This window comes from Plasmodium berghei, assembly GCF_900002375.2.
Source record: "Plasmodium berghei ANKA genome assembly, chromosome: 11".
In the NCBI taxonomy this organism is placed as follows: domain Eukaryota; phylum Apicomplexa; class Aconoidasida; order Haemosporida; family Plasmodiidae; genus Plasmodium; species Plasmodium berghei.
In genome coordinates, this window is record NC_036169.2 from 25,821 (window position 1) to 42,810 (window position 16,990).

The following is a 16,990-nucleotide window of genomic DNA, read 5'->3' on the forward strand; positions in this document are numbered from 1 at the left end:
ATTAATATATACACTATAAACATTTTTTTTAATCATGTTAAATCGGCATGAACACTCAATTATATATATTATAACTTATGAACAAATATGATGTGGCCCTTTTCATATTAATGGAAGTACCTCTTTGGGAGTGCATGTTTGGACTTCATCTCGGTATTAAACATACGGATATAGTTTATATGTTTAATTAGTGTTCAAATTATACAAAATTAAATGCAATGTAATACTTAATCCTAACTCAAATATGGGATCCACAAACATAATCCTGACCCACAACATAAAAACTATATAAAAATTATGCAAAAATTATGATCAAAATTTTGTTATTTTCTAATATAAAAATATATTAAAGTATATTGATCGCTATTCTTAGGGTCATATATTAATTATCCATTTTCTTCTTTATTTTTTAGCTGTTCTCTTAAATGTTGTTTTCGAGATCGTTTTCGAGACTTAAATAATGAATACTAATATAAAAATTAAAAAAAATGTATAATTTATTTTATTCATAAATTAATTGGTGATGAATATATTTTTAATTCCTTATTATTTACCTTATATCCAATTCCTAAAAAAAATGTTATTGCACCAAATATCGATAAAACTGGAATTAATTTGTTTCCTATCGACGAACTTGATAATGTAACTTCAGATGCTTGTGCAGAATTAGATGCAGAAAATTGTGCATTTCGTTCAGAATTTTGTACAGTTTGTTCAGTAATTTTTGTAGTATTTTGTGTTGTTTCTATCGATGGAAAGGATGAAGTATCGTTACATTTATTTTTTAAATTATTATAATCAGTTGATAATGTAGACCATATTTTTATATATGGACTGGTATCAGTGTTATTATAATCTTTGTTAAGATCTTTATATTTTTCAACAAATTCTTTAGCTTTATTCGAACATTTTTTGCAATTTGACTTGTCATCATCAAATTCATTATACATTTCACATAATAATTTAAATGGAGCAAAAAATTTAGATATATTTTCATTAGAAATATCCATCAAATCCTTTTTTTTATCTATAAGATCCATATAATTTTTGTACTCCGTAACACCATTTATAGAATTTTTATACTTTTCATTACTATTTATATATGTAGTATAAAAATATTTTAGATTATTTTCTTGATTTGACTTTAGGTTTAACATATAACCTAACCATATAATAATGTAATAAACAACATCTATGTTATTTTTTGCAACAGATTCAAACACAGAAGAATCCTTAAAGAATGCATCAAAGAAATATAAACATCCAGCATTAACCTTTTCGAGAGAACCATCACAACCACTAGTACAATAATCATTGAAATGTTGTTTATCTTTAAATGTATAATTCTCATTATTGTCCAATTGATCGGGGAATTTATCCCTTACTAAAAGGAAGTTCCTACACTAAAAAAACATTTAAAAATAATTAATAAAAACATGTATTATTGAAAAATTTATGAAAATAAAGTTTAATGATATTTATATATAATGCAATATCAAAAAATGTAAAGGAAAACATTATTATTAAAAAATGCATATACTATATTTGCATCCATTGTGATGATATTTCATTTAAAATTTGTAAATTTAGTAAAATCATGATGTTTTATATACGTTTCCCCCAATATGTGACGCAAATACTTCAACCCTATATATAACAACTGCTTGCAGTTAAATATATTATAAAATTTTCAATAATTAAATTATTATACTTAATAAAACAATATTATTAGTAAAGAAACGTTTTATTCCTTTTTATGATAATTAGCTAAGTTACCTTAAATAGAAGGTTGTTTAATATATTTTAATTAAATATATATATATATATATAACGAATTTTATACAAAAATACTATTCTTCTAACATCTGGTATAACTTTATTATAAAAATATATATACTTTTATAAAAAAAAATTAATGTATATTTCCTTGTATTTATGTTTGAACATATAAAAGGAATATATTTATATCTTATTTTTTAATGATTGCCTTTCTAAAACTTAAATACTGTATAAATTTAAAAAATAAAAAATACTATTATTATTATAATCCTTAAAAGTATATAAATATTCTTTTTTAAAATATATTAAATATTTATATAGTTGTTTCTAATACTATATACCAATATTTTATTAAAACTATAACATTTACAAAATAAGTTGCATTGATCCCTTTTTTAATTGCATATACATAATTTTAATATTATTTTTATTTAATATATATCCATTTCAATAACTTTATTTTTATTAATACGTACTTCAATTTAAAAATATACCTTATTCGGTAATTTTATAATATATTTTGCACATCTTACCCATGGTTTAAAACGACAATTAACACTGAACCACATTCATTAAGCTATTTATAAGTTTAAATAATACTTTGTATGTATATTGCTTTTAAAATAATATAAGTAAATATTAAATATTAACACATGAATAACTATTGATGTAAATTTTAAAGTATAATAGAAAACACTCTTTAATTAAGTTGTTATATTACCCTTCAAGAAGAGAGAGATAAGATATATTTGCTCTTTTAATATATAAATTTATATAAATATTCGTTAACTGTTTTGCATTGTTCATTTTTATCTTATATATTTTATTATTATAGTTATCAATGTATATACATTCAAATAATTTATTAAAAATTTAATATTTTATTAATTCTATGGTAACATAATGATAATATAATACGCGTTAATATGGAATAATAAAATGGCATTTAACATTAATTGTGTCTTTAACACTTTCTTCATTTATCCAGTTTTTTATAATATAAAATCACATATCCCAATTTGGATATTTAACAAATATATAAAAATTATATCATTATAATGTATTGTTATGTGTCTTTTCGATAAAATTAATATTTAATATTAGTTATTAGTAGAGTATTTTATTAGATTATATGTATAGGCATATAATAATAATACATTCTATCTACCATATTATTTATAATTGTTAGAGAAAAATATGATGTGATATTTTATTAATATACTTATATTTTAACTATTTTAAATATAATTTATTTATACCTCAAAACTATAAAGTTTAAAAATTAATAGTAATTAATCCATTATTATACCTTATGATAAATAAATAAATTAATATATATATAACTATCCCTATCAATATAAATTAGAACATTAGCATAAATGCAAAGTATTGAAATGAAAAAAATGAGTATTATATATATTTATAATTTATAAATTTATTATAATATATCTATAGTGCATTTTTTATGTATTACTAAAATGTTAGATGCATAAAATGATTTTTATAGATAACGTTGTATTACCGAATATCGATCGATATTTTATGAATCTATTTGATTACAGTTCAATTGAATAACACGGTTTAAATCAAAATAAATATGATATAAATCATATGTTTTATTAAATAAAATTTTCATCAAATAAAGAAACATATTATGATATGCATAATTCAATGTAGTTTCTGATTAGCAAGTTTTATATAATAGACAATTGTCATATAGAATAATATGAATTCATATATAGTCAATATCTATATTAATATATGCAATATAGATATTTTATTTTAATCATATTAAATTTGCATGAACACTCAATTGCATATATTATGCTTTATGGAAAATATGTTATACATCTCCTTTTACATTAATGGTTGTATCCACTTTCGGGTTGCATATTTGGCCATTTGACTACTCTCGAAATTAAACATACGGAATGAAATATATATTAAATTAGTGTTCAAATTATAAAAAAATAAATAAAGATATAATACTTATCCCTAACCCGAATATGGGTTCCACAACATAAAAACTATATAAAAATTATGCAAAAATTATTTCTAAATAGACAATTTCTTAAAATGTATCAACCATTATTACTATTTCTGAACTAGTCACTTTTTTCGAATCATATATTAATGATTCATTCTCTTCTTTATATTTTTTATTTTTTCTCTTAAATATTGTTTTTGAGATCGTTTCCGACGTCCAAATAACGAATACTAATATAAAACATTAAGAAGCGTATGGTATTTTTGTTAATACTTGCATATATATAATGAAAATATTTTTTTAACTCCTTATTATTTACCTTATAAGAAATTCCTAAAAAAAATGCTATTGCACCAAATATCGATAAAACTGTAAATAATTTGTTTCCTATTGACGAACTTGATGATGTAACTTCAGATGTTTGTGCAGAAGTTTTTACAGAACTATGTCCAGAACGTTGTTCTGAAGTTTGTGTAGAACTTTGCATAGAACTTTGTATAGAACTTTGTTCTGAAGCTTGCATTTGTTCTATCGTTGGAAGTTCTGGATAAACTTTACATTTATCACCTTTACTAGTACAATAATTTTTAAAATTATTATAATCATTTAATAAAGTAGACAATAGTTGAGCATATGAATTATTACTAGTAATAACAGAGTTTTGATTCATTTCTTTATATTTATTAACAAATTTATTAGCATTTTGCAAACAGTTTGTGCAGCATGATCTTTTTTCATCAAAATTAGTATACATTTCACATAATAATTTAAATGCTTCATAAAAATTAGTTATAATATTACTATCCATACCCCAAAAATATTTTTTTTGATCTATAAGATCCTTATAATTTTTGTACTCCGTAACACCATTTATAGAATTTGTATACTTTTCTTGTTTATTTATAAATGTAGTATAAAAATGTTGTAGAGCACTGATGTGGTTATCATTATTTCCCTTTAGGTTTAACATATAATTTAACCATATCATAATGTATTCAACAATATTAATGTTATTATGATACTTAAACGAAGTAGAACTTCCAAAGAATTGATTAAGTAACATTAAACATACAGCATTAATTTTTTCGAGATCACTAGCACATGTTTCGTTAATACAATACTCTTTGAAATATTTATCACTAATAAACTGATACTTTCCATTAACCAATTGATCGGGAAACCAGCTCCTTACAAGAAGGAATCTTCTACACTAAAAAAAACATTTAAAAACAATTATTATAAATGTGCATTATTGAAATTTTATTAAAATAAAGTTTAATGATATTTATATGTAATAAAATATCAAAAAATGTAATGGAAACTATTATTATTAAAAAATGCATATACCACATAATCATCCATTGTAATGAAATTTTATTTGTGATTTGTAAATTGAATATAATCATGCTGTTTTATATACACTGCCCCAAATATGTGACGCAAATACTTTAACCCTATATATAGCAACTATCTATAGTTAAATATATTATAAAATTTTCAATAATTAAATTAATATAGAATAATAAAATAATATTATTACTAAAGAAAAGTTACATTTATATTTATGATAATTAGCTAATTCACCTTAAATATAGACATGATGCATTTTATACAAAAAATTATATTCTTACTAACATCTGGTATAACTTTATTATAAAAATGGATATACTTATATAATTAATTTAAAGTATGTTTGAACATAAAAAACCTATAGCATCTCCTTTTTTAGTAAAACTTTTTCTAAAACATAAATACTGTATATATCTAAAAAATAAAAAGTTCCACTATTACTAGAATCCTTAAAAGTATATAAATAATAGTTTTTTTTAATATATTAAATTTTTATATACTTATTTCTTATAATATATAATATAATCTAAAATTATAACATTTACAAAATAAGCTGCACTGTTACCTTTTTTAATTGCATATACATTATTTTAATATTATTTTTATTTAATATATATCCATTTCAATAACTTTATTTTTATTCATACGTACTTCAATTTAAAAATATACCTTATTGGGTGATTTTATAATGTATTTTGCACATCTTTTCCACGGTTTAAAACGACAATTAGCATTGAAACCGTATTTATTATTCTATTTATAAGCTTAAATAAGTCTTTGAATGCATATTGTTTTTAAAATAATACTTAGTAAATATTAAATATTAACACATAAATAAATATCTATGCAAATTATAAAGTATAATAAAAAACTATACGTAATTAGGTTGTTTATTACACTTTGAGAGGAGAGATAAGGGAAGTATGTTTTTTTAAGACAAGGCTGTAGTCATATTAAATTTACCTGTTCTACATAGTTTAATTATGTTTTATATTTTCTACCATTAAAACTTTCAATTAATATATACATTAAAAATAACTTAGAATTATTACTTTCCTAAATATATAATTTGCTTTAATATTTTATAATAAACTATATTTAGTTTTATGATGAAAAACAATATTTTTAAGAAGACTATAGAATTATTAATATTATTTTGCTTGTTAGTGTTAATTCTAATATTATCGCATTAATGCATACTTAAATAAATGTTATAATATTTTATTTAATCTTATCATACCTTTAATAATATATATGATGAATTTATACCCATGTAGCCTATCAAATAAAATAATATATTAACCTAATATTATTATTGTTGTTACTTATGATACATAACTGTATAGTACAATGCGATAATTAATGCACTCAAGAGGGATACTTTAAACCAATTAGAATTTCCTTGTTTCATTGTTTTAAAGTATACCATTTTAGAACATATATATTATTTCGCAATAACAATATATTTAAATTACATATTTATTAATTTATATATGATAACCTAATAAAAATATTATTAATTCAAATTAAATTAATTATTACATAATTTTCTATATACTTTGCATTAATATATATTTGTATATGATTCCCAAATTTAACATATTTCAGTTTTAGTCATTGATACAATATTATATATATATTAGTACAATAACGCTAATTTTATATATCAGATTGTTTATAAGTATTATAGCAAATTATAGCATTAAATTTTATTTATATATTTATATTTTATTTTTTAACTATTTTAAATATATATTTCCAATTTAGATATATCTCAAAACTATCAAATTTATAAATTAATAGTGATTAGTATATTATTATACCTTATTATAAATAAATTATGGCGCATAAATAAACTTTTATTAGTACTAATTAATTATAATATAAATATAAAATACAAAAAGATAATAATAACTACAATTAAAGCTTAAAAAATGTTAGAAGCATCATAATATTTTATAGACAATGTTATATTATCGATTCTCGATTGATATTCCATGAATCTATATTTTATGACTGCCTATTATATATTGGTAATATGTTTAATTAACAATAAAAATATATCCATTAACCTGAGGGAATATTATAATATAGAGGAATATTCAGTATTAATCGAATTATAATTTATACTCTGATATATAAGGTTATTATACTGTTCGGTTATAAAAATAAAATTTAAATTAAAATAAATATAATACAGGTAATAAGTTTTACTTAATAAATGTTTCGTTAAATAGAGAAATATATTATGATATGCATAATTCAATATAACTATGAGTTAACAAGTTTTATGTAATAAATAATTATGATATATATAATATGAATTCATATATAATCAATTTCTATATTAATATATTCAATATGTTATTTTAATCATATTAAATCAATATTATACTTTATGGAAAAAATATTATGTAAACCCTTTCGTATTAATGGCTATGCTCTTTTGGGGGGTACATATTTGGACTTAATTTCAAGATAAAACATATGGATATAGTATATATATTTAATCACAATTTATAAACAAATAAATATGATCAATTATAAACAAATTAATAAAAATATAACCCTAACCCAAAACATAGATTCCATAGAGCAAAACTATAACCCACAATACAGGATCATGACCCAAAATACGAGTTCTCCAAAACGCAACTCTAAACCTAAATTTGAACCATCAATATAGCTTATAATTTTATTAATAGTGTGCTTAAATTTGTTTATTTAAAATAATTATAAATATTAGCTAAAAATTAGTACATTCAAAATTCATTAATACATAATATATGTGCATGAAAATAGACAAATGAGTTTTTGAAAGCGACAAACACAGGTAAATTAATTATATAACGTGATTATATATCTAATTAAAATATATAATAATATAACAAACAATTAAATTATATTTAATTATTATATAAAATGTAAAAAGTATAACATTTATGGGATAAAATATTAATTATATTATTTCTAGTCATTTAAACATGTATAATAAAGCATAATAATAAAAAGTAGTTATTTTGATATTTTTTTTAATTTATATTCACATTTAATAAGTCTCCAAAGGAAATAATATATGGAAACCCCAGATGGTATGAATAGTATCATTAAGCTCAACAACCCTGTTATTGGTACCGAAAAAGCAACTGCTAAAAATCCCAAACACGATAGGATGAATTTGATTGATTCTTTTCCATATTTTTTAGTCAATTTTGATTTCATATAGCAATTACTTGATACAATTTTATTATTTTCATTATTTTTCAATTGTTTAAAGTTTTTATGTTCTGATACAGAACTATTTCCATCTTTTTTTATTATTTTTTTATCCAGTATTGGTTGTATTGCTAATTCGCCATTCGTTTTATCAGCAATTTTTTTTTTTAATTCTTCTAATTCTTTTCGACACTCATTAATTAATTTTTTTGTTTTACTATCTACATTTTTTAAATCAAGTGATGTGTTACTTTCTTTATGCTTCTTTATATGTGAATCTATAATATTTTGAAGGTTTGTTATTTCTTTGTTACCTTCAACATAATCACCAAGTTGGCTTGCAAGACTCAAAGTTGATTCATAAAATTCATTTAAATCAAATTCGTTATCTGCATCTGCTAATGTCCTATTATTTCTAAAAGTTATTACATTTCCTTCAAGGTATATCCCTCTATCGTTTACAAAGTATAGTTCCTGAAAATAAATGAAATATTAACACATATATAACCAATTTTAATTGTTGGTTTAACTTAACATAAGTGTTTTTCCAATACATGAAACAATAATATAAGGCTAATGTGAAACAAATATATACGAAAACTATAATGAAATATTATTAATAATAAAAGAAAATAAAGTGTAACTTACATTTTTGGCATATTCAAAAGAACAAATAACAATTGAAAAAAGAACATATTTTAAAACACTGACTCTCATTTTTACCTTTATTAAATAAAAGAACTAATATATGTAGTTTGAGATAATGTCGGTAACTTGATATTTATTCACAAAATAGTAATATTTACTAGTTTTTTGTTCTAAAATTTATGAATAAATGAATATATCTATAAAAAAAACGAATTTATTTCATTTATTAACTTTTTACACTTTGTAAAATTAATTAATGTAATTGTTATAATAAATTTCGTTATTTCATTAAAATTGTTTATGGATATATATATTATATTTTTTTTCAAAGAAATATTAACTCTTCTCTAAAAAATACACCGTTTTTAATATTTTAATTATAAAAAAATATATGTATATAATAATTTTCCATAAAATATATTTTTTGGAAAATTGGTATACAAATAGGCTTTTAATATAATTTATAATACGTTGGTGATTTTAGTGGTACGTTTTTAATATTTTATAAACTTATATTTTCCTATTATTGTTTACATATGAACACATTAATAAATATCTATTAAAATAATAAAATATTGGATATATTTTTTTATATGAATAAATACAAACACATAATGAAAACATTAGCAAAGCACCATTGATATTTACATTTAAATCGTTTCTAATTTATTATATTTTATTATAATATTTCTCCAATTTTAAGTATTACTTAATAATATTCTCCACTTTATTTACCATTTTTGTGTAAAAATATATTTTTTTATATATTAGTATGTAATAATTTTATTTATAAATATATCTCTGAATATACAGCATCAAATATATGATTTCTATTAAAATAATATAAATATACATATTTTCAAATATAATTCAAACAAATAATAAAATTATAATATCAAATCCCAAAAATAATACATATAGAACCAATATATTGAATGAGATACCAATTTATTTTTATCTCAAGTCGAAAAATGAAATACACTTAATACTATTAAATTTTATTTTCATTATATTCATTTAACAGATGTTAAGACGCCTTTTGTATTTAAACACTACATTTTTTTGACTTTTATAAGTAATAATTAAGTCAAATAAATATTATAATTCAGTTATAATAGAGAATTTCACCATATAGAAAATTTATTTATGTTTTATTATAAAATAAGAAGCAAATTCTTGACATATATCATATATACATAATACTTCTTTATATGAATAGCCAAGTTTACTATTTATTATTATTTAAATTTATGTATTTTTAAATTTGGCTTCAAATATAAGTTAATTAAATTTATTATATAAATAATCTCTTTTCCTTCTATAAACAAAAAATTAATAACTGTACAGGATCTGTTTCCATAAGTTTGTATATATTTAATAATCGCACTTTCTCATCAACTCAATTCACGACGTTTTTCATCTTTTTTCCTTATTTCCACTTCCCCCAACTCATAAATACTAACATAAACACTAACGTAAAAATCACCAAAATATATAATAATTTCCAGTGACAAACATTTTTAAAATATTATACTAATTCTTAAAATAATGGGTATTAAAATAAATATACCTTTAACGTAGCTTACCTGCTTTAAATGTATTTCTCCAAATAGTACTTTATACTTCTATTCCATTTAAATTAATTCTTCCTTCACTTACTCCACTTATCATCCGATTCAGATGTCACTGATGGAGGAAATCATAATAAATTATTTTCTTCCAATTCCCTCATTCCCCAGTTGTTCATATTAAACATTGTAATTATTTAAATCAACTTTCTATTCTAGAACCAAGTCTATTCCAATATTTGATAAATTGTTCCATAAACCATTAACCCAAAATTAGCAATAAAATACAAAAATACATGGTTCAACATATTTACCATTAAGTTATATTAACACAAAATCCAATTCTTATAATTTATCAAAATATATTGCTTTATTCGTTTATCTTCATCCTCATTTGTTCTCTTACATATTTAGACTTAATATAAATCTTAAAAACTCCAACTTATCCTATACATATTTAAAACAAATACTTAAACTAATAAATATTATCAAATTACTCAAAATTAAATACAATATAACACTTAACCCTAACCCAAATATGGGATTCACAAACATAACCCTGACCCACAACATAAAAACTGTTTAAAAATTATACAAAAGGAGTACAAAAATATTATAACTATACATATATAAAATTATATATTATTGATTATATTATTTAATTATTCTTATATACCCAATAATTATGGTAAAAAATTATTTATTTTCAAATAGACAATTTCTTAACATATATCAATCATTATTACTATTCCTGAGAGCCATTACTCTTCGAGTCTTATATTAATTTTCTTTATTTTTTTACATTTTTTTCGAAATCCAAATAACGAATACTAATATAAAAATGGTAAACATATTATATATTTTTTGATAATCACATATAAGTAATCACGAAAATAATTTACAAATCCCTTATTATTTACCTTATAAGAAATTCCTAAAAAAAATGCTATTGCACAAAATATCGATAAAACTGTAAATAATTTGTTTCCTATCGGCGAACTTGATGTAACTTCAGACATTTGTGTAGAAATGTTTGTTGTTATCCCTGTAAGGGATGGAATATTGCTATATTTCTTTTTAAAATTATTATAATCAGTTGATAAAGTAGACAATATTTGACTGCATGAACTGTTTTCAGTAATACTATGATCTTTGTTAAGTTCATTATATTTTTCAACAAATTTATTAGCCTTTTCCGAGCAGTTTGTGCAATATGACTCATTTGTATCAAATCCAGTATACATTTCACATAATATATTAAATGCATCATATAATTTAGATATAATATTATTATCCATGTCCTTATTCGTCAAATTGTGTTTTTTAAGTATAAGATCCTTATAATTAATACAACCGTCAACATTATTTATAGACTTTTTATACTGATTGCCACCATTTATATATGTATCATAAAAATGTTTTTGACTGTTTTTATGCTCATTTTCCTGTAGGCTTAACATATAACTTAACCATATCATAATGTAATCAACAATATTGATATAATTGCTTGCATATTTCGAAATCAACTCATAACTCCCAAAAAATGCATTAAAAAAATATAAGCATCCAGCACTAATTTTTTCGAGAGGACTATCACAACCACTAGTACAATACTCTTTGAAATGTCCATCATCTTTAAATTGATAGCTTCCATCAACCAATTTATCGGGAAACCATTCCCTTATATCCTGGAACTTTTTACACTAAGAACACATTTAAAAAAGTATAATAAAAATATACGTTAATGAAACTCTTATAAAATCAAGTTTAATAATATTTATATATAATACAATAACAAAAAATTTAAACGAAACATTTTTATTAAAAAAATGCATATACCAGATTTTTATCCATTGTAATGAAATTTCATTTTAGATTTATAAATTGAGTAGAATCGTGATGTTTTATATATACTGCACCAAATATGTGACGCAAATATATTAACCCTATATATAACAACTGCATGTAGATAAATATATTATATGTTTTTCAATAATTAAATTAATATAGAATAATAAAATAATATTATTACTAAAGAAAAGTTACATTTATGTTTATGATAATTAGCTAAATTACCTTAAATATAGATATGATGCATTTTATACAAAAAATACTATTCTTACTAACATCTGGTATAACTTTATTATAAAATGAATATACTTTTATAAAAAAAAATTAATGTATATTTCCTTGTATTTATGTTTGAACATAGAAAAGGAATATATTTATATCTTATGTTTTAATGATTTCAATTCTAAAACTTAAATACTGTATAAATCTAAAAAAATAAAAAATTATATTAATACTATAACCCTTAAAAGTATATAAATAATCGTTTTTAAAATATATTAAATATTTATATAGTTGTTTCTAATACTATATACCAATATTTTATTAAAACTATAACATTTACAAAATAAGTTGCATTGTTCCCTTTTTTAATTGCATATACATAATTTTAATATTATTTTTATTTAATATGGATAAATTCATAATATATTTTAATAAATCAATAACTTGATCTTTATTCCTATATAATTCAATTTAGAAATATATCTTATTATGTAATTTTATAATATAATTTGCACATCTTTTCCACGGTTTAAAACGGCAATTAGCACTGACGCCGTATTTATTATGTTATTTATAAGCTTAAATAAGACTTTAAATGCATTTTTTTAAAAATAATACTTAGTAAATATTAAATATATAACACATAAATAAGTATTGATGTAAATTTTAAAGTATAATAGAAAAATATGTGTATTAGATTGGTATATTGCACTTTGAGAGGAGAGATAAGGGAATTATGTTTTTTTAAGACAAGGATGTAGCCATATAAGATTTACTTATTCTACATAGTTTAATTGTGTTTTATATTTTCTACCATTAAAACTTTCAATTCATATATACATTAAAAATAACATAGAATTATTACTTTTCTAAATATATAGTTTGGTTTTAGATTTTAATAAATAATATTATGCTACATACTTTGTAATAATTAACTCAGATTCATAATGAAAAAATATGTTTTTAAGCAAACTATAGAATTATTATTATTTTGCTTGGTAATGTTATTTTTAATATTATCACATTAAAGGTATACTTAGTTAAAGGCTATAATATTTCATTTGATGTTTTGTGCATACAATTTTATTCTTATTACAAGTTTAATAATATATATAATGAATTTATACCAACGTAGTATATCAAATTAACATAATATATTTGTTCTTATTTAATGCGGTTATCTATTTTTATTACTATTATGATTGTTGCTGTTATATCACTGTATAGTACAATGAGATAATTCATTCACTCAAGAGGAATGCTTAATCCAATTATAATTTTCCCTTGTTTCATTGTTTTAAAGTATAACATTTTAGAACATATCATTTCGTAATAGCAATATATTTAAATTATAAATTTAGAGTTTTTATATATATAATAACCTAATAAAAATATTATTAGTTCAAATTAAATTAATTATTACATATTTTTTCTATATACTTTGGATTAATATATAATTGTATATGTTTCCAAATTTGACATATTTAGTGTTTATTGTTTGATAAAATATTATATATATATTAGAATAATAACGCTATTCTATATATCATATTATTTATAATTATTAGAACTATAACATGAAATTTTATTAATATACTTATATTTTACTTTTTTAAATATTTTAAAATATAATTTATTTATACCTCAAAACTATAAAGTTTAAAATTAATAGTGATTAATCTACTATTATCCCTTTATGATAAATAAATTAAACCCTATAAATCAACTTCTATTAATACTAATTAATTTTAATAGAAATGTAAAATACAAAAAGATAATAGTAACTACAATTAAAACTTAAAAAATATTGTATATATAGCTCAATTTATTATGTATCACTAAAAATATTAAAAGCATAATAATATTTTATAGACAATGTTATATTGTTGATTCTCGACTTTTATTTATGTATCTTATTTTATGATTACCTATTATATATTGGTAATACGTTTAATTAATCTTAAAACCACACATATTAATCCTAATATATATTGTAATGTAGATGAATGTTCAAAATGAATTTTACTATAATTCGTACTCAGTCTCATATATAATGCTATTATTACAGTTCAGTTGGTATAATATAATTTAAATTAAAGTATTTGTAACACAATTTATAAACTTTACTAAATATAATGTTCATCAAATAAAGAAATATCTTGTGTTATTCATAATTCAATATAGTCCCTGATTAACAAGCTTTATATAATAGACAATTATGATATATAACAACATTAATTCATATGTAGCCAACATATATATTAATATATGCAATGTGGAATTTTATTTTAACCATATAAAATCGATATTGACACTCAATTATATATATTATAACTTATGAAAAAATGTTATGTGTTCCTTTTCATATTGATGACAATACCCCTTTTTTGATGCATATTTAGACTTCAGCTCGAGATTAAACATATAGGAATGACTTATATATTTAATCACCATTTATAGGCAAACAAGTATGATCAAATTATAAACAAATTAATAAAAATATAATCCTAAACCAAAACACCGATTCCATAGAACAAAACTATAACACATAGTACATAACCATGACCCAAAATACGAGTCCCCAAAAACGCAATTCTAAACCTGAACATAAACCCTTAATATAGCTTATAATTTTATTAATAAATTTGTCTAAATTAAGTTTATTTAAAATAATTTAAATATTAACTAATAATGAGTAAATTAAAAATTCATTAATATATAATATATATGCATGGAAATAAAGATAAATGAGTTTTTGACAAATAAAAAATAAATATAAATTCATTATATATTAAATTAAAATATATATAATAATAAAACAAACAATTAAATCAATTTTCATTATTCTATAAAACATAAAAAAGTGTAACTTTTTATGCCATAAAATATTAAATATATTATTTTTAATCATTTAAACAGGTATAATAAAAAGTGTTATTTTAATATTTTTGATTTTCGGAGCCTTTTATATAATTTAAAGAGTAATTTAATGTATTGATAAGATCTAATAAATGTTTCAACTGAAAGCAATAAACTCATAATAAAAAATGCGATATTAATGGATCCTGATAGTATTATCACCAAAGAAAGAAAAACCACCAACATTGCCCTCAATTTTAATCCTTTGTACAATTTGTCCATTTTTCGTATATTTTCCAATTGCTTAAAGTCTTCATATTCTGATACAGAATTATTTTCACCTGTTTTAGTTATTATTTTATCTTGTATCAGTTTTGTTGTTATTTCACTATTACTTTTATTATCAAGCTCTTTTTTTACTTCTTCTAATTCTTTTTGAAGTTTATAAATTATCTTTTTAGTTCTTTTATCTAAATTATTTAAATTGGGTAATGTAGCATTTTCTTTATGCTTCTTTATATGTGAATCTATAATATTTCGAAGGTGTGATATTTCTTTGTTACCTTCAACACAATCACCAAGTTGACTTGCAAGACTCAAAGTTGATTGATAAAATTCATTTAAGTCAATTTCGTTATCTGCATATACTAATATCCTATTGTTTCTAAAGTTTATTACATTCATTTCAAGGTATATTCCTCTATCGTTTACAAAGTATAGTTCCTGCAAAGATAAAATATTTATTAACATATTTGCAATTAATTTTAATTGTTTCTTTAACTTAACACACGTGTTTTACCAGTACATGAGACAATAATATAAGGTTAATGTGAAACAAATAGATGCGAAAACTATAATGAAATATTATTAATAATAAAAGAAAATAAAGTGTAACTTACGTTTTTGACATATTCAAAAAAACAAATAATAATTGAAAAAAAAAAAATTTTTAAAATACGGACTTTCATTTTTAACTTTATTCATAAATAAATGAAATAATAGATTTAGTTTGAAATAATGATGATAACTTGATATTTATTCACAAAATATTAATATTTACTAGTTTTTTGTTCTAAAATTTATGAATAAATGAATATATTAAAAAAAATGATATTTATTTCATTTACTAATTTTTTGCATTCTTTATAGAATTCATTTATGTAACCGTTGAATAAATTTCGTTATATTCATTAAAAGTAATTATGGATATAAATATTATATTTTCTCTAAAAAATATACAATTTTTAATATTTAATTATAAAAATATATATGATATAATAATTTTTCCATAAAATGTATTTTTTGGAAATTTGTTACACAAATAGGCTTTTAATATAATTTATAATACATTGATATATTTAATGATACACTTATGATATTTTATAAACTTATATTTTTCTATTATTGTTTAATACGAAAAAATTAATAAATATCAATTAAAATAATAAAATATTAGATACATATATTTTTTTATATGAATAAATACAAGTATAATGAAAAATTAACAAAA

The 16,990-nt window shown here is 20.2% G+C and overlaps 5 protein-coding genes across 5 annotated transcripts; all 5 read right to left on the bottom strand.

The window, feature by feature from the left end:
- Nucleotides 1–386: 386 nt before the first annotated feature.
- PBANKA_1100351 (BIR protein) lies at nucleotides 387–1,555 on the bottom strand (the record flags this gene model as incomplete). Its single annotated transcript, XM_034565521.1, has 3 exons — nucleotides 387–467; nucleotides 555–1,403; nucleotides 1,541–1,555. The coding sequence occupies 3 exons, from the start codon at nucleotides 1,553–1,555 to the stop codon at nucleotides 387–389; spliced, it is 945 nt and encodes a 314-aa protein (XP_034422209.1).
- A 2,354-nt stretch (nucleotides 1,556–3,909) lies between these two features.
- On the bottom strand, nucleotides 3,910–5,128 carry PBANKA_1100400 (BIR protein; the record flags this gene model as incomplete). The annotated part of the gene is made up of 3 exons (XM_034565522.1): nucleotides 3,910–3,996; nucleotides 4,086–4,976; nucleotides 5,114–5,128. The coding sequence occupies 3 exons, from the start codon at nucleotides 5,126–5,128 to the stop codon at nucleotides 3,910–3,912; spliced, it is 993 nt and encodes a 330-aa protein (XP_034422210.1).
- A 3,003-nt stretch (nucleotides 5,129–8,131) lies between these two features.
- PBANKA_1100441 (fam-b protein) lies at nucleotides 8,132–9,049 on the bottom strand (the record flags this gene model as incomplete). The annotated part of the gene is made up of 2 exons (XM_034565523.1): nucleotides 8,132–8,806; nucleotides 8,981–9,049. The coding sequence occupies 2 exons, from the start codon at nucleotides 9,047–9,049 to the stop codon at nucleotides 8,132–8,134; spliced, it is 744 nt and encodes a 247-aa protein (XP_034422211.1).
- A 2,260-nt stretch (nucleotides 9,050–11,309) lies between these two features.
- On the bottom strand, nucleotides 11,310–12,402 carry PBANKA_1100461 (BIR protein; the record flags this gene model as incomplete). The annotated part of the gene is made up of 3 exons (XM_034565524.1): nucleotides 11,310–11,378; nucleotides 11,469–12,251; nucleotides 12,388–12,402. 3 exons carry the CDS (start codon nucleotides 12,400–12,402, stop codon nucleotides 11,310–11,312), a joined length of 867 nt encoding a protein of 288 aa, XP_034422212.1.
- Nucleotides 12,403–15,555: 3,153 nt separating this feature from the next.
- PBANKA_1100500 (fam-b protein) lies at nucleotides 15,556–16,448 on the bottom strand (the record flags this gene model as incomplete). Its single annotated transcript, XM_034565525.1, has 2 exons — nucleotides 15,556–16,203; nucleotides 16,380–16,448. The coding sequence occupies 2 exons, from the start codon at nucleotides 16,446–16,448 to the stop codon at nucleotides 15,556–15,558; spliced, it is 717 nt and encodes a 238-aa protein (XP_034422213.1).
- Between the last annotated feature and the right edge of the window lie 542 nt (nucleotides 16,449–16,990).